At 49.7% G+C, this 27,556-nt stretch overlaps 1 protein-coding gene across 3 annotated transcripts; it reads right to left on the minus strand.

Moving 5' to 3' along the window:
• Positions 1-1,927: 1,927 nt before the first annotated feature.
• GJC1 (gap junction protein gamma 1) lies at positions 1,928-27,535 on the minus strand. Of its 3 annotated transcripts, none has more exons than XM_030231743.1 (4): positions 27,482-27,535; positions 5,738-5,851; positions 3,684-3,756; positions 1,928-3,570 (listed from the first exon to the last, which is right to left on the minus strand). In XM_030231743.1, exon 4 carries the CDS (start codon positions 3,549-3,551, stop codon positions 2,370-2,372), a length of 1,182 nt encoding a protein of 393 aa, XP_030087603.1. In that variant the 5' UTR covers positions 3,552-3,570; positions 3,684-3,756; positions 5,738-5,851; positions 27,482-27,535; the 3' UTR covers positions 1,928-2,369. The 3 variants fall into 3 exon arrangements, with proteins under 3 accessions (XP_030087603.1, XP_018776867.1, XP_009094816.1); XM_018921322.3 differs by lacking the exon at positions 27,482-27,535 and adding an exon at positions 25,458-25,620 and having other exon boundaries at positions 3,684-3,753; XM_009096568.4 differs by lacking the exon at positions 27,482-27,535 and adding an exon at positions 25,458-25,620.
• Between the last annotated feature and the right edge of the window lie 21 nt (positions 27,536-27,556).

Genomic DNA, 27,556 nt, shown 5'->3' on the forward strand with positions numbered 1-27,556 from the left:
GAGAAGGGTTTTCCCTGCTCTCACTGGGGTAAGGCTGTTCCCAAAGCAGCACACAGGGTTAAATGTCACCTTTTTGGGACACTGAACAGAATTCAGGGACACTGAACAGAGCAGCCAGAGTGCTGGGGGTGATGAGTGCACTGTGGCCACCAGCCCTGGTTCTCTCCAGGCTCCAAGTTTCTCCCTCATACTTTCAGACCTGGTTTCCACCCAGCTCCCCAGCCACACTCAACTCACTCTGGCAGAGCCCCTGCTCACCACTGTGACTTTCTTCAGGCCAGTTGAATTAGAGGAGCACAACAGCTGAGCTGCCCTGGACCACACAGCCAGTCCCAGCTCACCAGGCCATCCCTGCCCACATCCATTTGCCACACACGTCCTGGGGCACTCACACTTCCTTGGAGACATTGCCCTGGCACTCCTCCACCTGCTCCCCAGAGCAGCCAGGGGGCAGTGCCAAAGGCCTCTGGGGGGCAATTCCCTTCCCAGAGTCCCCACAGCTCCAGAGGGGCTCCCAGAGGGGCTGTGCTGGCTCTGGGCACAGCAGGGTTGCTCAGGGACAGTCTGGACCCATGCCTGGCCTGCCTGGTGTCCCAGAGGGAAAACAGACCAAAACAACTCAGCACAACACCCATTTACAGGAGGTGCTTGGGCAGAGGGGGGGCAGGGACATGCTCATGTTCCCTTGGAGCAAATTTAATGTGGGGGCTGCCCCTGGATGTTCTGAGGGACAGGAAGAGGGCAGGGATTTATCTGTGTCCTCCACGGAGCCTCACTCCTCATCCCTCACTCCTCCCAGGCTGCCCCTGCATCCCTGGAAGTGTCCAAAGCCAGGCTGGACAGGGCTTGGAGCACCCTGGGATAATGGAATGGGTCCTTGCCCATGGCAGGGGGTGGAATGAGATGCTCTTTAAGGTCCCTTCCCACCCCAAACATTCTGGGATTTGATGATTCTGTGAATCCTGACCCAGCTCTGATGAGGGACTGAGGTAGCCTTGAAACAGGCCCCCAAAAGACATTAAAATGCATGGAAACCTGAAAAAAGAAAGGGAGCAGAGCAAGGTCCTGAATCTCTTATAAATAGCAGCAGAAAGCAGAGACATTTATCAGCGTCTCTCCCAGCAGAGCCGGCTCCTTGCCAGAAAGACAGAGCCAAAGGCATCAGTCCCTCACTCCCCTTCTGCTAATTGTAAATTCAAGTTTAATGCCAAACCCACAGAATGCCAGGTCGGACTGGTCTCTCAAGCAGAAAGCTAAATTATACATATTGCTCTGTCTGAACAAAACTTGGACAGAATGGAAGGAAGAGGGGTCTGGAATAAGGCAGAATCATTGATATTCTGAGAGGGCTGAGACTCCCCAGCCAGCTCGTGTGTGCTGCTGCAGGAGAGGGAGGGGATTCCAGTCAGACAGAGCTACCAGGGCTCCATCTGACCCCATTAGTTTGGAAAGCACAGGAACCCTCCCCAAAAGGTACCACTGCCTGCCCTTGGGCACGGGGTGTTACACAACAGGAGGCTTCACAAATTTCTCTTCCCATCACTCTCACAGAAACATGCAGACTTACTGAATCCAGTCATTTCTATTCAGTTTTTTTCTGGATGTTTTGCAGGAATTTGAAGTGCTTCCTCTCTCCTGCTGCACAAGGTGTGTGGGGAACCCTGAGCCCTCTCTGCCCCACAACTGGCAACTCCTGCTCCCTACACACACACACACACACACACACATTTTTCCTATAAGTAATTTTCCATAAAGGAAAGAGCCTGTAGGACATAGGAGCTTATGGGATGACACTTCCAGGTTGCAAGCAGCACATTAATTTAGTAAAAAAGCACCACTGACAGAGGTTTCCCAAATCTTTCCCTACCCATGAGCTTCCCAGAGACTCCACTTCCACATGTTCAAGGCACTTTGGAAACGCAGCATAGAAAAGTTTTATAAAAAGTTTTACTTGGAAAACGAGGAAGAACAATGACATAACTGCAGACAACAATAATAAAATTAACAAAATGCTAATGGCTATCCATTGCTTTGTCCTTGTTGATATAAAAGTGTAACATCAGATCCAGTGTACAAATACAAAAAAAATTGTGCATAATAAATGTACTATAATACTGTACATACAGCATAAACCGTTCAATGAGAATGAATTAAATATACCTATTTGTCCCCTGACTTGGAAGACAAAAGAATAAAGTTCTAAAGTCCTAGAGTCAGTGTATAAACCCTTTCTGGGGCTGAATCACGAGCCAACGGTATCCCTGAAAATCAGCAGAGTCAAAAATTCCCTTAATGGAAGCCATTATTCATGGGACTGCTGGTTATGATAAACTAGGGGAAAAAACCACAGCATATCAACTGAGTCAACATTAAATCCAGACCGAGTTCTTCCCATCTCCTGACTTGCTACTGGCACTGCTTTTGTTTGAGCCCGCTTTGGATTTCTTCCCTCTGGAACTGCTGGGGTTGTTTTGGTTGTTGTAAGCCTGGATGGCAAGGTCCAGGCGGTCCTGAGCCACTTTGATTTCCCTCTGCAGGATCTCCAGGTCGGAGGGAATGTTCGCTTCGTTGCTGCCATACTGCTGTTCCTGAGCTATGTTGGCTTTGTTCTGCTTGTAGGCCATCTTGGCATTGGACAGCTCCGTGCACTGCATCTGCTCCGGCTTCAGCGCGATGTTGTAGCCCGGGGGAGCCGAGGGTGTGTTCCAGGTGAAGGGGTAGTTAAAGGTTCCAGAGTCAACCAGCTCCTTCTTCTTGGCGTTCAGTGTGTCCCGGATGGTGCCAAAGCCCAAGTGCAGCATCTCCCAGACATTCAGGAGCAGGCACATGCAGCTCACCCCGTACATTATCAGCAGGAAAATGGTCTTTTCGGTCGGCCTGGAAATGAAACAATCGACGTTGTGCGGGCAGGGCTTCCTGCTGCACACGAACACGGGGCTCACCTGGAAGCCATAGAGGAAATACTGCCCCACCAGGAAGCCAACCTCAAACAGGGCCCTGGCCAGGAGCTGCAGGACGTAAATCCTCATGAGCCCGTCCTCCCGGATCTGCCGCCGACTGTCGTGCTTGGCTTTGGCAGGGCTCTGCTTCTCTTTGCTCTCGCGGACGCTCTCCACCTCGATCTCCGGGTACATCATTGGGTCTTCCTCGTGGTCACCCTCAGCTTCCTCCAAGCCCCGGTGCTGCTTCCAGCGGATGGGCAAGCTCCTCCTCCTGGCTCTCCTGCTGGCCTCGCTGTGCTCCACCATCCGGGCGATTTTATGGATGGCATAGCCTAAGTACAGCACCGAGGGAGTGGCCACGAGGATGATCTGGAACACCCAGAACCTGACGTGCGAGAGAGGCGCGAAGGAGTCGTAGCAGACGTTCTCGCAGCCGGGCTGCTCCGTGTTGCACACAAACTTGCTTTGTTCGTCATAATAAATGGATTCTCCTCCCACAGCAATTAGGACAATCCGAAACACAATCAACACTGTCAGCCAGATTTTGCCAACAAAGGTTGAGTGGTTCTGGATCTCCTCTAACAGACGGGTCAGAAAACTCCAACTCATGGTGGTCAAATGAGTTTATCTAAAAAACAAACAGAATCCCCACATATTTATGAGTTTATCAGCTTGAGCCTAAATGGTTCAAACTCAACTTCACTTTTACACCCAACACCCCTCCATGTATGTGACCACCACCTGCTATCGGGATCCAGCTGCCAGAATTTGCTTGAAGATCCTACGTCTCCTCCGCAGGCTTTTGAGGAATCTGCTGTAAGAAAAAGTAGCAGTTCAGTATAATTTCATTTAAAAAATGCTCCCAAAGCTACTCCCCAACCCAAGACAGACACAGCTGCTCTGTATGTCACAGGCTGATAAAAACATTTAAAGGGGAAGCTGAAGCCTCCAAAACACAGTGGATGGGAAGACAAGTGCCCATGAGATTTCTGGGTGCTGTTGGCCACATTCCACCACTGACAAGAAGATTTGTTTTTATTTGTTAAAGCCTGGGCTGGTGATCATGGTCTCAGCCACAACCCACGGGACACACTGCTGTGCCCAAGGGCAGTACCAGCTGTCCTAATTGAGGAAGGGATGGCCCAGCCCAGCTGTGATGCAGAGGCAGGACAACCTGGTGTCACCCTGAGCAGTGTCACCCTGCAGGGCCAGCCTAAGGACAGGGCTGGGCCAAGGAGCTCCTAACTATGCTTGAACCATCCTGTGGATGAATTTGGGTCCAGCCCCTCTGGGAGGCTCAAAACCTTCCTCCCAGGTTCAGAAAAGATTTCAGTGTGGATTTTGTAGTGAAAGGCTGGTTAGAAAGAGCTACCTGTCAAAACTTTTGTAAGAGTTACTGCACAGCAGTGAGTGGTGGGGGCTGAGGGGAGAAGGGACGGCGCTGGCAGGAGCTGAGCGAGCGCCGGAACTGCCGGGCCTGGCCACGCTCCCGAGCGGGGCTGGCACAGCCTGCCAGGGGCAACTCTGCCAAATTCCAATGCCTGCAGAGTCCAGGTTGCCCAGAGAAGCTGTGGCTGCCCCTGGATCCCTGGAAGTGTTCAAGTATTCAAGGCTGGAGCGAGCTTAGAGCAAGCTGGGGCAGTGGAAGGTGTCCCTGCCCGTGGCAGGGGGTGGCACTGGATGGGCTGCAAGGTCCCTTCCACCCCAAACCATTCCAGGACTCCAGGATAAATTTGCAATCCTAACAGTAAAAATCCCAGCCTGGGAAACTCCTGTCTGGCAACACTTTGAACAAACCCCAGCAACACTGCAGGCCCTCCTGGGGCTCCAAGGAGGGAAACTGATAAAACACTGCTGAACACTGTTAGAGCAACAAGGGACGAGGCATCTTTCAGACTTTGGATGATGTCAAGCATCAGTTTGACATAAAGATTATTAAAAAAAATTATTACATCAGAAAAACATTTCGTGACAGATCCTGAACTCAGAACTGGACAAATCTCTAGCACTCTGATCTTAAACTGAATAAATTCTTATTCTTAAGATTTCTTATTCTTAACCTGAAGAAATTCCAGGAGACTGGAGGAAAACTAGTACTTGGAACCATTCAACTTTTTCCACGTAATTACAGAGTTGTTTATAGGCAAAATAATGAAATGTAAGGAGATGCAAGCAATGCAGAATTAAAGGATATCAATGTGATCTCCCTCTGGTGGAATTCAGTGTTTCACTGAAAAGCCAAGAGCAGGGATATGGTGTGGATGGGCTGTGCAGGACATTTGATTTATCCCTTCATGACAGTGGGAGAAAAAAAAATAGCACAGGAGAGTATTAAAAAAGGCCATATTAAGTGATTAGAAGTAACAAAAGTCTTGACAAATGACTCCCATATTAGGTCCAAGATCAGTTCCATAATTACAGCAGCTCTGAAAATCCCTGGCAGTCAGGCTGATCTTCCCAAGCTCAGCTGGGGAGTGGCTGCTGACAAAATGGGCCCATGGGACACAAGTTAGCAGGCTGAGAACTGGAGATGAGAGTTACCAGTACAGGAAAACACAGATTGCTGTGGAGGCTGAGGTCCCTGGAACAGCCCCACTGCCTGAACCACACTCAGGGCAGCTCAGGACCAGCAGAGCAGGGTTTTCTAACAGGTTGCTGTGGGTGTTCACTTAACAGGGAAGGGAATGAGGCTCCTGAAGGATCAGGGTCGCAGGGAGGGCTGTTGATAGAGTGCAGGAGATGGATGGAGCCCTGGCTGCGTCACCTGCAATCAGCAGCCAGGGGGGTGATCTTACCTCCTTGTTAGCGAGACAGCCCCAGGCGCCTGCGGCCGCATCCTTCAGCAGTTGCTCCAGCATCAGAGAGTGGGTACAGGAGGCTCAAAACCAGCTGAGGGACAGGGAAGATGCCTAAAAGTGAGTGATTTACAAAGATCAATTTGTTTAGTTGGGAAACATAGGAGGAAAATGAAAGTGAATCCCCAGAGCAATGAGTAGGATCATGATGTGTCATCGAAAGTACCAATTAGGACAAAAATCCACAGCCCTCCCTCAGGTGGACAGGCCACCTGCACTCAGCCCTGAAGAAGGACAGGTTTGAACCAGATGTGTTCCATAGATACCAGCTATTAGAAGTGCATGCAATCCCCCCCAGGCTTCCAGCCAAGCTCCCCTTCAACACAACCCTGCTGCCATCATTCCATAGAGCACTGGCTGAAATAACAGCTTTTCAACAGGCAGAGAGACCAGAGGTTCCAGTCCCAGTGCAGCCCCTCCCTGCAGCAAGGGCTTGGCACCCCCACTTCAGAAAGACACCCAAGAGCAGCTCTGCCACCTGAGTTCTGTGTTAGTGGGATGAGACAGTGCTTCAGACACCTCACACTCAGCATTTCCCACTCAGATCTGGGGTCCAGATGAGGGGCACGTGAGTCTGGGGGTCCAGCATGTGCCTGAGAAGGGCAATGGGCAGCAAGGGCAGGTGAACCCCACATCTGGAACAGGAGGTTAACAGAGGAGAGGAGCCCCAAAACCCCTCTCCCACCACATTGCTCTGCCCATCTCATCACCCTGGGCACCAACAGGACAGGCACGTCCCCACTGGCACCTCGTGATTTATCAACCAAAAAAGAGACAAAACCCAAAGGAGTTTAAGAGGTTAATTCTTATTCACTGAAAATGTCATGGCCACACTTTTCACTGAAAGTAAACTACTAAGTAAATTTGAAATTAATTAAACACTGTTGCCAATGTAAATTTGGAGTAAGAGCAGGAACCAGCCTTTAAATTTTCATATACTGTCACATTTCTCAGGAGTTAAGGACAGGGAAGTTTGAAATGAGTGCAGATTTCAGTAAGAGAATCTTTACTTTTAGACAAGCTGCTATCTCCCATCTAAGAAATTTCTTCAAGGTACGTGCCAGCTTTTCACAGTGCATTTTCTACCTGCAGACAGGCACCAAAACCAACACAGGAATGATTCCTGTGATTCCCAACCCATATTCCACCAGTTGTATCAATGCACAGAGTGCCAGACCTACATACAGACATATGCTGGGGCTCCCACAGCTCTGTGATGCAGGAGGATTTACCCAACCTGTGGTTAACAACCAGGACCTGCCAATTAGTGGGTCCTGGCTGTGGAGCTCTGAAGCTGCCCAAGAGCTGATTGTCTTTGCCAAGAAAGTGTCACTTTGTCCATTTAGTCCTAGTCCTGAGCAGAGCTGCTGGGACAAACACGGGAGGAGCCATGAGCAGGCAAAGAACTTCCTGGTCTTTAAGGAAATGTTTTGGTTCAAGCAAAATGACAGTCATTAAGTCTTGGAAAGGTTCAGCCCATCCAAATTCAATGCAGTACAAACCCAAGAACTTCCAAGTGGAATTCCGGTGGTGTCCTTCCGTTCTGTGGGATCAGCCAAGGTTAGAGGGGCACATTCTGCCTCTCCTCCCCTGTGTGCTGCAGCACCCAGACACATCACAGTAACCTTCACCCAACGTACACCCACGCTCCTGCAGCTGCTGTTTCTGGCAACATTTAACTCAATAATTTTCCAATGTTTGAAAGAAAAGTCTATGGACACTGACACGCATCTGAGAAAGGCAGAATGTCAGCAATTTCAGCTAATTTAAGTCATGCCAGAAAGTGCATTTGAGAGAGACTTTCATTTCTTGTATTTGTCATAAGTTCATTTCAGCACTTCCAGCAGAGGAGGCTCCTTGGAGCGGGCAGGATCCATGATGAAATATCAGGAGGCTTATCTCTGACAGTGGGCTGGCTCCTGAATTAAAGCTTTGCAGGCTCTGACAACCAGAGAGGATGAAGAAGAATTTGGAGCAGGTACATGGGAAGAAAGAAATCAGCCTCAGGTGAAGAATTTCTGGAGTTAACATAGCTGGTGTTCACACACAGCCAGGGAATGGCCCCTCAGGTGTGCCCTGTCCTCTACCCAGCCCATGGGGGGGTTGGCTATGAATTTAAATATTTTAACATTCAAATTTTCACCTCCTTTCAGCTTTTTCCTCTAACAGTGGTGACCTCCTGCCACCCATGGTGGGAAGAGCTGCACTGTGGAGCAGCAGTTACTGTAAAATGCTCCAAACCCAGCCCTTGGATGGGACAGCTGAGGTGGGGCAGGGACAGTAGTGGGGCAGGAGGAAACTCAAACTGCTCCAGCAGTCTCCCCATTCCCCTGAGATGAAGGGCACCTGGACGGCAGGACAGCCAGCACCAGGTCAGTGTCAAGGCAGCCTCATTCTGGGCTGTGAAATCCCAAACACCTCTGGAACCATCTCCTGGCCTTGCCTCAGCACACACTGGCCCCAGCCCAGTGCAAACTGGAGCCCCTTGGTCCCAGCCCAGCACAAACTGGAGCCCCTTGGTCCCAGCCCAGCACAAACTGGAGCCTCTTGGTCCCAGCCCAGCACAAACTGGAGCCTCTTGGTCCCAGCCCAGCACAAACTGGCAGCTACAGCCCAAAGCACCTGGGCATGAGGGTGCAGGGATTGCTGGTTTGGTTCAGCACTAGGCAGCCTGTGAGGATCACAGAGCTGGACTGCAGATCCATGTGGATCCCATCCAATCCAAGCTCTCCCGTGATGTTTCTGTGGTCCCAGGACTCATTTCATGTCATTCCATCAATGACAGAGGTGGGGCTGGCACAGCCTCAGCATGCCAAGGATGGCACCGAGCTGAGGGGCACAGCTGATGTCCTGCAGGGAAGGGATGCCATTCCCAGGGATCCTGACAGCCTGGAGGAGCAGGCCCATGGCAACCCCCTGAACTTCAACAAGGCCAATGGGAGGGTCCAGGATCCAGGCTGGGACAAACCCCAACAGCAGCACAGACTGGGGTGGGGGGATGGAGAGAATCCCTGCAGGGAAGGACTTGGGGATACTGGAGGATGAAGAACAGGACGTGAACCAGCAACAGTCCAGAAATCCAACTGTCCCCCAGGCTGCATCCAAAGCAGTGTGGGCAGCAGGAAAGGGGGGAATTCTCTGGAGCCCCCAGCATGGGACAGACATGGACCTGTTTGTGGGAGTCCACAGAGATGTCCCAAGGGCTGGAGCACCTCTGCTGTGGAGACAGACTGGGACAACAGGGATGATTCAGCAGGGAGAAGGAAAGGCCCTGGGGAGACTGTGACCTTTCAGTATAAAGGGAGCTTGTAAGAAAACTGGGGACATTTTATCAACGCCTGTAGTGACAGGACAAGGGACAATGCTTTTAAACTGTGAGTGGGCAGGGTGAGATGGGACATTGGAGATATTCTACCATGAGGGTAGGGAGGCCCCGGCACAGGGTGCCCAGAGCAGAGCACTTCCATCCCTGGAAGTGTCCAAGGCCAGGTTGGAGCTTGCTCTAGTGGAAGGTGTCCCTGCCTTTGATGGCAGGGAGTGGTGGAGGGTCCCTAAATTTTCGTATTTCACCAGCAGCTCCTCAGACAAGGCTTCTCTGAAGGCTTCATACCCTCAAGGCAGTTGTTAAGGAGAATGAATATATCTACAAAAGACTTTTTTCCTCCCTTAACTATGTCTTCCCAGGTCATGCTAATGAAATTTGATTAATTTATTAATGATTTATTTGTTTTGTTTTGTTTTTAAGCAGTTTAAAAAGACATGTGCTGGGCAGGGAAAAAAAGAAGAAATGCATGGCAATTCTGTTGTTAATCAAAAGTGGTTTCATGCTGCATGAAAGTGAAATTGGGCCTACAGGCTAATTAAAATAGTATTTGAATTAGGATGAATGAATAATTAGCATTATTCATTCAGATCTCATTTACATTGAAAAGTAAGAAATCACATGATTTACAAGTACTTTTGAGGAAGCAGAGGGGTTCAGTTTTTTTTAACCTGGAAAACAAGTAAGACTTTACTGCTCAAGAAAGCAGAGAGCCATGGCCAGACCCAGCACTGGAATGGTGCCAACACATCCTGAATCCTGGTGAGTGTTGTGCTGATGCCACCTGCATTCCCTGAGCAGCAATTCCAGTGTCCATTGTCCTGAGTGACACAAGAGCAAGGATGTGGGGATATCCCTGGGATAACACAACTCACAGCTGTCACCCAGCTATCCTCCTTGAAGGAAGTGGGTTCAATCCCCACCAATTTTACTCCTATTTTCAGCAGTAATGATGATAAGGAATAAGAAGAGTGCACTGCCTTTTATTTTTAATCTTACAGAATATTTGGGAAGGAAAGGCTGGGACTTTTTGGAGAGCACACAGTGCTCTTTCAAATAAATCCTCTGTCATCTGGCAGGGCTCACGTGGCAACAGCAGAGAATGGTTTGGAAAAAGCCACAATGTCAATGTCAATTTGGAAACCATTTCTGAATGGTGCCTTCCAATCCCAGGCATGCTAACAAGGCTCTGCTGATTCCCAGACCAATCCCCCGAGTCTACAAAACCCCACGCTGAATTATGAGACCACAGCTCCTATGTGGGATATAAATAGAACAGGAAAATATGGGTAAGAGGTAGGGATATAATAAGATTCTTGCGCTGTCAAAAAAATAAAGATGTCAAGTACGTGTCTTTTTGAAAATCAACATATACCCACCCGAGCATTCAGCTTACAGATAAACTGGAATTTGCAGCTAAGACATGAACCTCCGGTCGCCTCGGCGTGCCCTCTAGGTACTGCTAACATGGAAAGCCAAGTGACAATTTTAGCAACACTCCCCCGCAGTGACAAAATTCAGATGAAATCACGACGTGTTTTGTGCTGGCCCAAACCAGCTTTTACTGCACCTCCAGCAAGAGTGCTGCTGCAGGAGGCAGTGTGTGCAGGGCAGGCCAGGCACCCCAGAACGCTCGGAACCCAGGAAATTCCTCTGGCTGCCCTGGAGGACTCGAGACCCTGGCAGGGGGCTCAGAGACCTTGGCACAGAGTCAAAAACACCTGTGCCTTTGATTTAGCACTTGGAAAAAACAATTACCAACCTTATATGAGGATTCACAAGCCACAAAAGTTTAAGTAGAATGACAGTTAGTTTGTTACAAGATAGAAAAGTAGGATTTTGAGTTTTTAGAATGCGGGTTCAGAAGCTAAGATGGAGTGATTTGGGCATGCCTTGTCCTTCTTCCTTCTTCTTCTTAGCCTCCATCTTCTGGGTGATGTTGGCACTTTTAGATTGGTTTAGAACAGAAATACTGACTAGCATAGGTGATAACTATTGGGAAATTACTGTAAATAAAGTACACGTAGTTTTTAGTATAAAAGATAACACCACCCTGAAGGCAGTCAGTGTGCCACAACCCAACCTGCCAGACAGACCTCGGCAGGCCAGAGAAAGAATGTTATAGCTAAGAAATAATAAACAACCCTGAGAACGAGAACAGAAGAATCCTGACTCCTTCTATGGCTGCCAGGCTGGGAAAAGAGACTCTCTAAGACATCTTGGGGTCATCTTGACCACAGAGACCCGGAGACCAGCAGGGCACAGCAGGGACTGCCCCAGCAGCTCCAGGACAGGACGAGCTGAGCCTGACTGAGAGATGCGGACTCCAGGTGGCTCCTCAAAATGCACTTTGTTCCATCCAAGATGTTCCAGCAGCCCAGGGTCATGGGTGGCAGAGGCTGTGCCTACAGCTGTCAGCTCCAGCTGCAGGCAGGCCTGGAGACCCTTTGGTTTTGGTTACAATGCATTATAGACTTTTCTTTGCTGAGCATCTTTATAGAGTAGAACCAATCTATACCTTAACTATTATCTATAACCTATCATTACTTTCATTACCACATTCATGTTACTGTTCTCCAATCACTCACAGTCAGTACATTACAGTTTAAGGTAGAAGTTGTTTTTCAGTTTTCTTGCAGTGGAAAATTCTGACACTTTTTTTCTACTTGCCACATCAGCAGGCTTGTTTGCCTGTGCTCTCTTTCTGCCTGGTAAAAACATTTTCTTGTTTGGGGTGGGTTTATCCTTTGCTCTAAGTCATAAAAACCCCTTCTAACTAACACACCCTTTGTCTCCTTGGTTATCCAGTAAGACTGGCTCAGCAATTCTTTCCTTCTACAGCAAAACTTGCTTCCATCTCTATTCCTTCTTCAGATTCTATATTCAAAAATCTTTCTGCCAAGCATACAAATCTGTGAGACTTTCTTGTCAAACTTTCACCCTTCCCAACACCATGGGAAATGGACACTGGGCTCTACAGTCTCTGCCACCTCATGAGATTTTTGGAGGCCCATTGTGGGGTCTGTGTCAGCCTGAATCCCTTCACACATGCTCAGCAATCAGCATCCCTTCTGAATTATGGGAATGAGGTGTTCCAGCTCAGAGCCTGGGAGAATGAGGCCCAGTTTGGCACTTCTTGGAGCCTAACACCAGCCTGAGGCTGCTCCTCACACCCATCCTGCAGATGCCAGGTATCAGGAGGCAGAAGGAGCCCCAGGTGATGGCAGCACTGTGGTGATGTGAAATGTGATCAAGGAGGAAACCAAGTGGTCAGAGACCTGTGTGCTGCTTCAGCCTGCACTGAAACCCCGCTCCCCAGGCAGCCTGGGCCACACCAACACCAAACCCTGGGGATCAGCACAGTGCTGGCACTGAAGCCTGTGGCAGGAACAAACCCCCTCCTCCACAACCTGCTGGCAGATGAGGAATAATCCAAGGAGGGCTCCTGGAGCTCAGAACCAACCCAGTGCTCACTCCACCAGTGCTCCCCCTCTCCTCCAGCCTCACACATCTCACAGCTCTTCTCCATCACAGTTTAACCCCACTGAGCCCATCTGGTTTGAGCAGCTCCTGTAGGAACTGGGCTCCTGCAGCACTGGCAGGTCCAGCATGACCCACCAGGCTGGGGTTGTTCAGCCTGGAGAAAAGGAGACTCAGGGGTGACCTCATCACTCTCTACAGCTCCTGAAAGGTGCCTGTGCTCAGCTGGGATTGGTCTCTTTCTCCAGGCAGCACTGACAGAACCAGAGCATACAGTCTCAAGCTGCATCAAGGGAAATATATGCTGGATATTAAGAAAAAAGTTGTTTACAGAAAGGGTGATAAAGTTCTGGTATGGCTGCCCAGGGAGGTGGTGTAGTCACCATCCCTGGGTGTGTTTGAAACAAGCCTGGATGTGGCACTGGGTGCCAGGGGTGAGTTGAGGTCTTGGGGCTGGGTTGGACTCGATGATCTTGAAGGTCTCTTTCAACCTGGTGATTCTGTGAATTCTGTGAATTCAGTAAAGCACAGGGAAGCTTTCCCCGTGTAATTCAGCTGGATGTTGAAAACAAGGAATTACAGGATAGGTAAAAGACAATTTTAATTTTTTTCCAAAGAATTTGAATCTGAAGTTCAAGCCATACTAGAGAAAATGCTCAACACTGCTGTTCTGAGATCAAGACCAAGTGTTTAACCAAATGCCAGCCCAGGCTGGCATCAAACAACAGATCTGGGGACTGATACCCTTAAAATCCAAAAATCCAGAGGGCATCTTTGAGAAACACTGTTCCTACCAGCTGAAGTGACCATCAGACTGGGTGAGCATGGCCTCAGGTACACAGAACACTCAGAGTGTGAGCTGGCAATTCCCATTCTCCCACACCACAGGGGTCCTGCAGGCTTTTCCATGATCACACACAGTCAGCACTGATCTCCCAAACACCAGAGTTCTCCTCCCCAGGAGCACTCCTGGACCAGGCAAACAACTGATGAGGCACCATGTTCTCCTCAGTCAGGGCTCAGACACACAATGTGCTACCTCTTGACAAAACATGAGACCAAACACCCCAACACTCACTGCTCTGAGGCTGTGACAGCCCCTTTGTGACAGAGCTTTATTTCAGTCTTCTGAAGGAGCTTAACCCCAAAGTTCCCTTGTAGCAAATGCATCCCTTTCAGAAATGGGCAATGTTCTGATAACTGGTAGTTTAAACCACCATATTTTACATCCCAGAGCAGGTTGGAAGGCCCATGGCCAGCCAGGTTTTAAATAACTCCACCACAAGCTCTCTGGGCAGCCTATTAAACACCTCCAGAGAAAGAAGCATTGAAAAGTCAGACTGGGCAGTCTGATCCTACATCTGACCATGCTCACAATAAAAAAAGCTTTTCTTATGTGTAAGTGGAATTTTCTGTGAATCAATTTTCCACCATTCAAAAACCATCAATTGCCCACCATTCCCTGGGCACCATGGAGAACAGTCTGGGCAACAGCAACAGAAGCAAAGCAATTTAAGACTTTTCTTGTAAGAATGAACATAATAAACAGGGGAAAAGTTGCAGGGACTTGAGCCACAGAAGCAACTGAAACTGTGACCTGAGCTCCTTCCCCTGTCAGTGTGGGACAACTGCCACACAGTGCTACGGGTACTGGCATGATATAACAATGCTTTATTAAAATATTTAAAATATTGTACTGCTGCCCATTGGAAACTGTGTTCCCAGCAGTTATTTTAATAAATATGGCAAATGGAAGGGTAAAGATGGAAAAATTGCAGTGAGGAGAATGACAAAAGGCAGGTCCTGGGTGGCCAACAGCAATTCAAGAAAGAGTGAGGTGGCTCACCAGTCTGGGAACAGCAGAGGGAAAGAAAGAAAGGGCAGGAGAGTGAAGGGAGAGCGTGATGGCGAGGGGGAGGGAGGAATGTGGATGGGAGGGGACTGGGAGGGAGTGGAGGGTGGCAGGGGATGGAAACGGACAGGAGGGGAAGGAAGGACAGGAAAGGAAGGAATGGAAGGAAGGAAGGAAATTGGACAGGAAGGAAGGAAGGATAGGAAAGGAAGGAAGGAAGGATAGGAAGGAAGGAGGAAAGGAAGGAAGGATAGGAATATATGGGACCGGACAACGGACCAGAGGGGATAAGAGGAAGGAAAGGAGAGGGTAGGGAACTGGAGTCGAGAGGACCTGGAAGGAGTAGGGAGGAAGCGATCTAGGGAGGATGGAAGGAAGCACAGGAAGGAAGGAAGGAAGAAAGGAAGGAACCCGGAAGGAGGTGAAGGAACCAGGAAGGATAGGAAGGATTAGTGAGGAAGTAAGGAGAAGTTGGCGGGAAGGAAGGAGTGGAGGAAGGAAGGAAGGAAGGAAGGAAGGAAGGAGGAAGGAAGGAAAGGAAGGAAGGAAGGAAGGAAGGAAGGAAGGAAGGAAGGAAGGAAGGAAGGAAGGAAGGAAGGAAGGAAGGAAGGAAGGAAGGAAGGAAGGCCCAGCACCAGCCCTGTCACTCAGGGCTGCACCTGAGGACACCTGGGGTGAGCAGAGCCTGGACAATGCAAACCCACCTGTGACACCCAGGGAATGGCAGCACCTGGGCCCACCCAAGACTTCAGGCCACGACCCCAAGCCCTGCAGCAAGGGAAGGAGGAACAAGCCTGTTACCCCAGACACAGCCACAAGGGTCCACAGGGAAGAGGAACAGAACACACAGCACCTCTGGGTGCTGCATCCCAGGGAAGCACAGAGGGACAGGCACTGCTGGAGAGCAGCAGCCTTTGGACAGGCTGCACACCCATGTGCTTACCTGGATCCCTGCAGTTCTCTAGCAGCAAGGGCTGGGGAAGGCCATCCTTCCAGTCAGGCACCAGAGAGACCTCCCTGCCTGGATGTGATCAGAGACTCAGATAACCACAACAGCCCTTTAACTACACCCGATCCAGTGCAGCCAACAGCTCCACAGTGTTTCCCCAGCGGGCTCCTCCTCTGTGCTCAGAGGGATGAGTGTCAAAAGAAAATGACACACTGGAGGCAGCTGACCCAAATATCACTCTCACGGCCATTTCAGGGAAGGAGAGAGAAGCCAAAAGAGAGCAATTCTGTCGGCTCCTGTACATCAAAATCAAAGGCTCTCACTTGGCTGAGCGGGAGGCAGTCAATGGGGATGAACACTTAATGCTCCCACCACCATCTTATGACAGTCAAAAGAAACCACGACAGTGTTTGCTTCATAGATAAACCTCAAAGACTACCATGAACAGCTTGCAAATGAAACAGATACCACACAGCTCGACACAGTCTGCCACAACCTCCCCAGTCACCCATCCTGCAACATGGCAGCTGCTTCTCTGTGACCTACATTCAAAAAAAAGAGTTTTATTCCCCAGCTCTATCTGGTCTAGTGGGAGCCACCGCCTCAGCCGGCAACTCCACCAAATCCACATCACGTTTTCTACAAGAGCATCTCTGCAGAGAGGGAAGGATGTTCAGAGGCAGAGGGACACTGCAAACCAAAGCCTCACCACTGCAAACCCTCCCTGCCGTGCTGGGGCTTTCAAGGCACCCAGCACTTGGAACAGCTCTGATAAACTGGGCCTGGATTGTTCCCATTCTGGGACACAGAGGAGCAGAGAGCCTTGCAGCCCCTTGTGACTTCACCAAACTCTGCATGTCCCCAGGTGAAGAGCCCCAAGCTGAGCAGGACAGCAGCCAGCTGTGCCAAATGGCACAACAATCCATGAGGATGGTGAGAGGAATAGTGGGTTTGTCTTTCCAAACAAGCTGTGGGTCTGCTGGTAGATAAAACCAGCACTGGGAGATAAAAGAAACAATGGGATGGGAAGGATTCCACTGATTGATGAATGGAAGAAGATATTTGCTTTTACAAATAAACTTTAGGTTTGCTGATAAATGAAATTAGACATGGAAAGATGAAAGAAACAATGGGGAAGAAAAAACCCTAAATTCCATATGAATTTTAAAAATTAAAAGGGAGGGTTATACATTAGAGGGGAACCTCTGGTATCAGGTGTTTTGGGAAGTCTGAACCTCTCAAGTACCTCAGCCAATGGGGAAAGAGAGAAGGGAAATTGGGATAAAAAGGGAGGCTGCATCCTCCAAAAATTGGAGAGATCCAGGGGAATGTCCCATGGCCTCTCCCTTTATTAGAATAAAGACAAAGGACTCCTCTGTCTCCTTTTTGGACTTAAACCTCTGGTGTTTGTGGATTAATTTTCCTGACAAAGGTGTTGGGAAAGACAGCCAAGGACAGCACCTTGCCAGAGAACAGGTCCACAACAAGCCAGGACATCACTCACTCTACTGCTGCCTGAACTTCTCCTAAGTTGCTGCTAAACCACAGAAACAGCTGAAGAGTTTTGTTTCAATAAAGTTGGTTTTACACACAGTTTATTCTGAGACAAGGAGCAGAGTAAGGCAGCAGATTGCCATACTGGCATTAAAATGTTACTCCAGCTTGAGTTCAACAGGAGTCTTAACAGCTTTATTTTGCCAAAGATAAAATTTAGAATATAAATATGCATAGATTCACTAAGTGACTTATTTGTTGAAAAAAAATTCCCTGTAATGAAATAAGAAACATAAAACTGTCCATTTCTGATAGACTTGAATACTTTGAGACTCCCTTGGGAAGAGACCTGAAGCACTAATGAACTCCCTATGCTCCATCACTCCAGCTGGGAAACACACACACCAACTGGGGCTTTTCCTCCTGAGAACAGCTGGAAATAACTCCTCTTTTATGAAAGGAGGCCAGAAGCCCTTTTCCCAGTGACAGGCACTCTGCACAAGCACACAGTGGCAGACGGGTCAGTTTTTCCACCTGACTGCTTTCCCTGGTCAAGAACTTTATCTGACTTATTATCGACACAGATTGGGACAATTAGCAGCAAACTGAGGGCAGATCAGCCTCCCCAGTGCTTGAGTCAGGCGTGAGACTTGACAGGGGAGCACCAAGGGGACCAGGGGATGGTGTGTACTGAGTCGTGGGGCTGCTGGGGGCAGGAAAAATCCACTGAGACACTGCAGCCACAGCTATGGTCAGGGCAACAGTCCTTCTTCCCCAGCTTCTTATTTCCAAGATTTTGGGAGGCTGGTGACATCTTAATCACGGAGTGAACTTCATGCTCCAACCAGGAGCCGGCAGATCACCTCTGTTTGGGTGACCCGGGAATGCCCAAGGGCCGGGCCACTTCCTAACACAGAGCCCAGCAGGTCTGCTTGCAAAAACATTCTTAAAACAAAGGGTAATTGAGCATCTGCTGTGTCACAGCTCGTTCACTCTCACAAAGGGGAATCAGCTGCAGATAAGATCGCTCCTGATAAGGAACCACTGGCTGTTTGGTGGATTGTCTCATTAAGGCAATCGCACCCACTGCCAACACAATCAAAGACTGGTTTGGGTTGGAAGGGACTTTAAAGCTCATCTTGTTCCTCCCCCTGCCATGGCAGGGACACCTTCCACTATCCCAGGCTGCTCCAAGCCCTGTGCAGCCTGGCCTTGGGCACTGCCAGGGATCCAGGGGCAGCCACAGCTTCTCTGGGCACCCTGTGCCAGGGCCTGCCCACTCTCATGGTAAGATGTTTCATTTTAATGTCCCATCTAATGCTGTCCATTCTAGGTTTAAAAGTGTTGTCCCTTGTCCTGTCATTACCGGCCTTGGCAAAAAGTCCCCACTTTTCTTCTAAGCCCCTTTATAAGCTGGAAGGCCACAGTAAGGTCTCCTCAGAGCCTTCTCTTCTCCAGCTGAGCACCCCCAGCTCTCCCAGCCCATCTCCAGAGCTGTTCCAGCCCTCAGACCACTCCCACTCCAGATTCCCACCTTCACCTTGACGGAGTGTCCCTGCAGAAAGCCACCATCAGGAACAGGCTCAGCTTTAATGTCACCGAAAGAGATGACAAACCCATCCAGGGAAAATGTTGTGACTCCTTTACACACAACTCACAGCTCCAGGAGCAGTTCCAGGCTCTCTGCCAGCCCTTTCCCCTGGGATTCACTGGGAAACTGGTTCCCACTGCTGGAGGGACTGGAGGGGAGGTTACAGAGCAAAGGGCCAAACTGAGGAGTCACAGTAGGAAGGGCTGGATGGATCCACCAAGGGCTTAATGGAGCATGGAGTACAGCCATTCCTAACACTGTCTTGGGACAGGGAAGCAACTGCCATGTTAACTTTGCAAGACAGGTTGTGAAGAAAATCCTGGCAAAGTGTAGTTCTCCAAACATTCACACAGGACTAATGACACAGAGCACAATTAGTGGGCATTGATTCTCTGTATAAATACAATAAACCAGGGGAAAAGTCAGCATGGCTTCTGTAAAGGCACCTCCAGCCCCACAGAATGCTCCAGATCTTCTGGGTTTTAACCTCCGTGAGTCTCTCTCATCTGAGGTTTCCTGTAGGGACCCCAAAAGGCCACTGGAAAAGGGACTGTCCCTGTACGGAGACAGCTGGGTGGGAGGCAAGGGAGTAGGAGTAAACAATCATTTCCTGCAAGGGAGGGAAGTCAGAGCAAGGGTCACAGGGAGAGGCTGGCTGTGCCAGACCAGGACACTGTCTGGATGTGACCCAGCATCCTGAAGGAAATATTCAAGGGAGGGGTGGATAAGCAACCATGAAGAGCAGCACAGGGACCATATGAGTCTATGCAACCTGGAAATAAAATGGCAGATGGAATTCCACATGGATAAAGTGATGCATACATTGAATAAAAATAATAAATCTCAATTTCACCTAAAAATAGATATGCCCTGAGATGGCCTCAACAAGCAGGAGGTCTTAGGGCTGTCAGGCTGCTCTGTGAATGCTCTGGCACAGCTCAGCACGGCCCCAAAACAGTGTTTCACCAGTGTCAAAGGACAAGCACACCCAGCACATGCTCCTGTGCCACCATGTGCCTGTGACATGCATCCATGGTGTGTGGCTCTGGTCACTCTGTCACATCCCCGAGTGCCCATGGCTCACCCACAGTGTGTGGCTCTGGTCACTCTGCCATGTCCCCCTCAGTGCCCATGGCTCACCCACAGTGTGTGTCTCTGGTCACTCTGCCATGTCCCCCTCAGTGCCCATGGCTCACCCACAGTGTGTGGCTCTGGTCACTCTGCCAGCTCCTATCATGGGAACAGAGGAGAACAGAAGGAGTTTGTAGAAGAGGTATGGAGTGGCTGGTGGGGGAAGGACAGTGGAAAAAAGCCAGAAGGCTGAGGGGGGAAACAGGCACAGGGGAGCTGTGACACCTGGAGCAGCCTGGAGAAGGAAAACCCCTCAAGAACTGAAAGCTGGAGCAGTGCCTCAGACAAGGGTAAGTCTGTAGGCACAAAGCAGTGAATGTTGAGAGAGTCCAGAGCTTCTCGCCTGCTCTGCTACAGCCCCACATGGGGCAGGTCAGGAACAAGACCCTGGAGCAGGGAAGATTCCAGCTGATCCATGTGGCTGCTCCAAAGGAGCCAGGAGTGAGTGCCTCCAGGTGCTGGGGAAAAGCCCCTCCGTGAACCAGCTGAAAGAGAGGCACAAGCAGACACCAGAGGGAACAGAATTGGTACAGGGGCTGTTAATCACTGCTCAGTTCCAGCCCCCTGGAACTCTGCATGTGCCAGACAAGCCCGGGCAATGGGAACACCTGAAGGGCAGCCATGATTTATTTCTGTCCAGCACAGCCCTCCAGGGAATCGGATTCCACCCGGATCGATAGGGTTTGGTCACAGATTGCAAAGAGAGCAAGAGCAGGCGAGGAATACAAACCAAGCTGGGGACAGCACTGAGGAGGAGGCTCCAAGTCAGCTCCAGAAGGAGCAAAGACTTCACACAAACCATGGAATAAAGATAATTTCCATATGGCTCTGTGGAAGATCGCCATGTGCTTCCTCCCAAACACTTACATTTTATTTTGCTTTATAATATCTCAGGAATCACAGTTTCCACCATGAAAATTCTTCTCATTTCAAAATAGTTAACTCCATGTCTGAGCACAAGCTGAGTAACTCCTGCGAATGAATCTGCTGCAAGTAAAATTCAGTCATTTCTCAACTACTTCAATGTTTACCCTGAGAATCAAGAGATTTTTAGATTTTTAGGGGAACATGCTGCATGCAGGGCAGCACAGCTGCAAGACACATTAGGAACTTCAACTATTTTAATTTTATGCCATTAAAAAATGTACTGACACCAAGGGCAGCCCCATGTGCACAACCTACACCCACCCCCTTGCCTGCCTACAGATAGATCTCTAACCTCAGGACTACACAGTGCTGGGTGTCATCCTTGTCCCTGCATCCACAGCAGAGCCAGGCTTCCAGGAGTTAACAAGGAGTCAAAACTCCCCCTCAAGGGAACATGGGCACACACAAGACATACAAACACCCTTCCAGGCTCTTGACTATTTTAAGCATGAGAGAGATACAGAACTTCACAGGCAATGGCTTGTTCCGAGTCTGGCAGGGCTGCACCACTCATGCCAGGATGTCACTGCGGGCAGGAGCTCCATCCCCTGCTGCCACCAGCATCATCCCTCATCCTGCAGGAGCTGCATTCCCCTGGCACAGCACAGCCAGACCCATGTTCAGACCCAGAAGTCATTAAGTCATTTTTCTACATTCCTTCATCAGAAAAGCAAAGTGGACAGAAGCATCCCCAGACTTCTGGGGAACCAGAGCAGGGATTCGATGGAAAATAATCCAATGCAGTTGTCAGCCTCCTCCAGCACCACCGACTGCACATTCGACATTGGGACTGGAAAGGACATGAGGCACAATCTGCTGGTCATCCATATGGATGCTCCCTCCCTCCTTCAGACCTCCTCAGTATCTCAATCGAGGTCAGGCACGCACACTCAGACTTGTTTTCTGACAAATTTGTAACTAAAAAGGTGGAACTAATAACTGTAAGAGCCCAAAGCTGGTTTCATGGACTTGTTTAGGCAAAAAAGCTGCCTGACTCCACCAATTTCCATCTAGGCAAGGTAACAGAGAGAAATCCTTCATTCCCGTGTAAAAATGTAAATCCCAGCTCAGTGAGTCATTTAAACACATGCCTAATGCAAAGCTTGAAACAAATCCTGCTAATAATCCAGGCTGCTCACTTATTTACAGCTAGGCATGGCTTAAGTACCTGGATGATCTGGGGTGCTTATTTGCAGCTAGGCATGGCTTAAGTACCTGGATGATGTGGAAATATCCCGGAGCCCCCTGAAAAGAGCCTAAACCAGGCTGGTCTGGGAATTAATCACAGTGGCATGAGCAGAACTGCTAATATGAACCGGGGGAGGACTGTGTGTGTGTGTCTGCTGAAGCATCTGTTCAAGTTTAGGCATATAAAACATTTTTCAGCCCAATGACTCCAGAGGGGAATGCTTCATACATCAGCTCATCTGACTCAATTTTTCCATCACATTTCCTTTAATACAGTTTTGTCCATAAATACACTATTTGTTTTTTCCAAATATAGATTTTTTATTTATAGCCAGAAAACCTTGTAACTTGTGTTACTGCTTGGGTTGTGCCTGGGTTCTGCTTTGAAACGGAATCACATTCTTCCTTGAAACAGAATCACTGAGGAATTACTGGCCAGTACTGAGGTATGAAACCAAGCTCTCTATGTTTCCAGAAGGAAAATAGATTTCTTTTTGCCATTCTCAGTATATCCTTCACCAGGAATCACCAGTAAGATCACAACTGCCCAGCCACATGCTGAGTATGTCAACATATGCAAGAACTTTCACCTGAAATCTTCATTTTACACCAAAATGAAGTCAAGTTTTTAAAAATCCCAGCCACATCTTCCAGACAGTCCTGAATTTGGGAAGAACTGTGTGTCACCACCCGAGCAGCAATAACAATTCATATTTATGGTATGAGGAGGTCAGAAAAGGAAATGCTAACATTGCCCTTTCCTCTCCAAGATGCATTTTGGAGATAAATTCCTTTTTGTAGCTTTTAATGGAAAGCAACGAGCTTCCCAAAACCAGGACCAAGAATGGGCAGTGAATGGGAAATTTGGTGGTACTGACATTTTAAAAACATGGGTTTTTTCCAAGAGCGGAATTTATGTACTAAGCAATACTGAACACAGGAAGTGAAATGTGATTTAATACATTTTGACCATTATTAACCATAATTTGAGTCAATAAAAAGCACAGCCTGCTATTCCATGGCACAAGCACGGGACAGTGGAATTGCACTCCTGCTGCTTGCAGGAAGTGCCGAGAGCAGCTGGAAACACTGATAAATGCCAGGGGCTTCTGCAATAAAACCTTCCAAAGCAGGGCACACAGGGGTGGCCGTGCAGCCACCCGTGAGGGGCTGGCAGCAGGGTCCAGGGGCCATCTGTAACTCAGGGAGTCTCCCTGCTGGCTGGGCAGGGATGTGCTTCCCTGTGCACGTCAGCAGGGACAAAGCAGAGGCACCATAAAAATCAGGGAATTGTAGTGGAACTTCTTTAATGGCAATAATTTGCTTCCTATTAAGCAGATTAAAAATACATAAATCTGGAGCACAGGTCAGCTCTGTGGAGTGGCAGCACAGAACACAAAGGCTGGAAGCAGGGTGGGAGCAAAGGATCACCTTCCCCCTAATGAGGCAGCAGTGCCCATCCCCCGGGAGGGACAACAAAGGGGTCCATTATCCACCAGGGTTTCACTCCAAGTGTTTAATGATCACCACCCTTGTCCGAGTTCCTGCTGGGCTTCAGGGAATCCTGTCCCAGCAGGAAGGGTGAGGCACAGGAGAGGTGCATTGTACAAGGCAACTCTTCGTGGTTTCCACCTTTAAAAAAGGTGCTGAAAATGTGAAGTGGTTTAAGGAAAGAGCCCCAAGATCAGCCCCCTTTGATGGCGAGGCTGCAGCCTGATTTCTGAGAATCACAGAATATCTTGAGCTGGAAAAGACCCACAAAAATCATCCAAGTCCAACTCCTGATTCCATCAGTTCTTCACACAGCCAGCAGCCCCTTGCAGGTGCCAATGATCACAAATCACCAAAATTCACCCCAGTGAGCAGGATCTGCCTGGGCTCACACACTCTGTGGGGCTCCAGCAGCTCTCCATGGAAAGCTCACCATTCCAGAAGGACTGCTCACTCTCCATGGAAAGCTCACCATTCCAGAAGGACTGCTCACTCTCCATGGAAAGCTCACCATTCCAGAAGGACTGCTCACTCTCCAGCATCACAGCTGGGTCAGGAACGAGGCATCAGCAGCACCACCGAGCCCTTGTGGCTCTGGATTTTCCAGCTCCCCAGAGAAGCACCAAGGCACAGGATTTTCAGTGACCCAATCCATAACACACCCAAGGAAGGCACCTTCTGGATTATCCAGCTCCTAAGTGGGTGTTCCTAAGCTGCTCTTTTGATCACTCCTGGGTACAACCTCGGGCACTGGATCTCATCTTTTCCTTGGCAAAAGTGGTGGATGAGGAAAGTTTGGGGATTTTTTTGACTCACAGAAGTTGTTGGCAGTCAGCAAATTACTAAATCAATGAATTTAGGTGTTAAAATTCATCACAAACTCTCCATCAGTGATTAAATTTCAGAGCTTTAAAGAAATTTGTTCTTGTAAACTCTAGGACTATCCAAACCCAGAAAAGACTTTTTAAGATAAAGTTTCACCTCTAGGACCACAGAATTCTTTAGAAGAACTGTGCCTATAATTGAAACTCTCCAGGGTGTACCAAAATAAATTCTTAAAATTGCTCTCCATTTGCCCAGCATCTGGGTTTTAACTTTCCCCTACCAAGGGCTGGGACCCCCGGAATTCCTCACATTCCCAACCCTCTTGGGGCTCCTCTCTGCCTTGTTCAAAGCAAGCACTGTGCTCTCAGTCCTTGACCCAAATTTTCCAGTTATTTACCAGTATCTGCATCACTTGCACATTATCTGTGATGAGCTGGGTGTTTGCTTTTAAGTGAGGGGCAAAAAAAGTCCCTTAATGACGGGCTGAGGATGGTACACATCTAAAAAAGAGGTATTTCATGACAATTCCTTGTCTAGAATCCTGCATTCAGACTTGTGAGTTGCTTTAAAAAACCCAAAAAACTTTAATATTGTTCTATAAATTAAGAAAACACTTCGATTTGTACATGGAAATGTTTTCATTATCAATAACTCAATAGTCTCCTCCATCAATGGAAGGATAAATTTACAAACTCTAGTCTGAAAGCACTAAAGGCAGTCAGACCCTCTGGTAAGGGAACAGCCTGTCAGTAAAACATTTTTAATAACTGTTCATCACTCCAACTCATCTAAACCTTGATAAACCCATTTCAAAAAGACAAGAGGTGATGGGTGACAAACTCCAAGGAGCAGCTGTGTTTCCAACACAGTCCAAAAACCAGAGACACTCCTGTAAAACAAGTCACCTAAAAAAAACCCAAAAAAATTGCAATATTGTTCTATATATTAAGAAAACATTTAGATTTGTAAATGGAAATGCTTCTATTAGCAATAACTCAATAGTCTCCTCCATCAATGGAAGGACAAACTTACCAGCTCTAATCTGAAAGCACTAAAGGCAGTCAGACCCTTTGGTACGGGAACAGCCTGTCAGCAAAACGTTTTTAGTAACTTTTCATCACTCCAACTGATCAAAACCTTGATAAAAAAGACAAGAGGTGCTGGGTGACAAACTCCAAGGAGCAGCTGTACTTCCAAGACAGTCCAAAAAACAGGGATGCTCCCGTAAAACAAGTTCCATGTGATGTGACACCTCCAAAGGGACCTGTCACCGTGCTCCTGCTGGCATTCCCATTTGGAAATGTCAGACACGTTCCTGATTCTGGAGAAATACCCTGCAAAGGGCTCTTCTCAGCAGAGAAAGGCTCGGAGACCCCACGCTCAGCCCAGCCCCAGCCCCTCAGCTCTTACCTGGCTGCCTCGGTGCCCGCAGACATGCTCAGAGCCCCGGCCAGCCGCCCTGGCAGCCACGGGGACAGCCAGCGCTCCACTGCTGCCACCTCAGTGTCGCCGAGGGCCAGCCGCCCTGGCAGCCACGGGGACAGCCAGCGCTCCACTGCTGCTCTCAATGTCACCCAGGGCCAACCCCTCGCTGGAGCTCTCGGCGCATTCGCCAGGCACCAGAATGTGACAGCTCAGCCCACCCCCAGGAGCCACCAGTGACCACTGAGCTCCGTCCCTGCTGCTCCCCGGAGTTCGTGCAAGCGCTGCTGCAAATGCAGGACTTTCCCTCTGAGTCAAACAGCACAGTAAGGCTCAAATTCCCTCTTAAAACTCCTTAGCCATCCTGCTTTCCAGTGAGCTGACCTGTTCCCTCAGGAAAGCACAAGCAGAACTTTGGAACAGACTTGGAAAGTACCAAAAATATAGAGAAAGGCACCTTGCATTTTCCTAAACACGAGTCTTGACAGAAAACATTTTCCCTTAAATGACCTGAAGAACGGAGGGTTTGGTAACTGCACTGACAGCTGGTTCATTGAACATCCCCAGGACACAGATTTCTAACAGGAAGGGACAGTTTGGGGTTTTTTTTAACCAATTATCCTGACTTAGAGCAGGCAGGAGACATGGAAATAATAACAGCAATCAACGGTCTGTCAGATAGAAGGGTTTTGTTCCCGCTCTCATTTCCAAATATCAATCAAATACCCAATGAAAAATCAGAACCTGGTGGTATCAACTGTTGCTCCAGAATCCATATGGTACATCCATGCCCTAATTAATCCCTGTGAATTATCTCCTATTTGTAATTAATTTGACGGTGGAACAAAATCAGCACTTCACTGGGAAGCAAGGTCACACTGACCAGAAAGTGTCAGGACTAATTCCTACCAACAGAAATGAGAATTGCCTTTAAAAGGCCAGGAAAAATAGCTGCACAAATGTCATTCCTGTGAAATTTTATGACGCTGGGTGAAAGTTGGGCCCAACGGAGGCCAAAACTCCCATGTGACACAAGAGCAGGATTCTCCTCATTGTGCCCAGAGAATCACGGAATGTCCTCGGTGAGAAGGGACACACAAGGACATCAAGCCACACTGATGGCCCTGCACAGGACACCCCCAACAATCCCCCCACGTGTCTGAGAGCTTTGTGCAAACACTCCTGGAGCTGGAGAAGTATTTCCTCAAGCAATGCCAAACCGCACGGCTGTGGCCCCTCAGCTCCAGGCAGGGCTGGCACCGGCTGCCAGCGGCACCGGGAAGGTTTAACCGGGCAGGGAATTGGGAGCAGGAGCTGCTGCTGCTCCCACGGACTGCGCTGGGGATCCACGAGGAGCCCTGTCCTGCCCGGAGCCGGGAGGAGCACGGGGGTAACACCAGAGGAGAGGTGGGCACGAGGTGACACGGGAGGGGAGGTGGGCACGGGGTGACACCAGAGGAGCGGTGGGCACGGGGGTGACACAGGTGGCGTCTCCCGGTGCGGTCTCTCCGATCCCGCGCTCGGCAGCGCGGGGAGCGCTCCTTTCATCACCGAGGGGTTCGGCACGTGTAGCCGCGGGCGGGCACCGGGCGCTCCGCCCGGGAAAGCCCTTCGGGCATCACTTCCCTCGGGACAAACACCCCGGGAACCCCGTCCGGAGCGCGGAAGGCAGCAGGGAAGGGAGAGGACGCAGGGACCCGGGGGGTGACACCGGCCCTCGCGGCGGCACCGGCGGCGGAGCGCGCCCGGCTCATCCCGGCGCCTCCGGATCCCCCCGGAGCGCCCGGCTCGGTCCCTCCGGGCTCCCGCCTCCCTCAGCCCGCCGCGGCTCCGTCCCCTCGGGGCCCGCGGCTGCACTCGGGCTCCCGCCTTCCGGTGCCCCCGGAACGGCCGCTCGGTCCCCTGAGCCCCCCGCCGTCCCCCGTGGCTCCGGCCCCTCGGGTGGCGCCCTCGGTGCCCTCAGGCCCCCGCCCGGCCCGGCCCGGTCCCGCCGCGCCCTCAGCCCCACTCACCGGGTCCGGCCCGTGGCGGCGCCGGGGCCCCTCGGCCGCCGAGCCCGGGCGGGGGGCGCGGGGCGCATGCGCGGA

The sequence above is a fragment of the Serinus canaria genome, chromosome 27, assembly GCF_022539315.1.
Source record: "Serinus canaria isolate serCan28SL12 chromosome 27, serCan2020, whole genome shotgun sequence".
Taxonomy (NCBI): Eukaryota; Metazoa; Chordata; class Aves; order Passeriformes; family Fringillidae; genus Serinus; species Serinus canaria.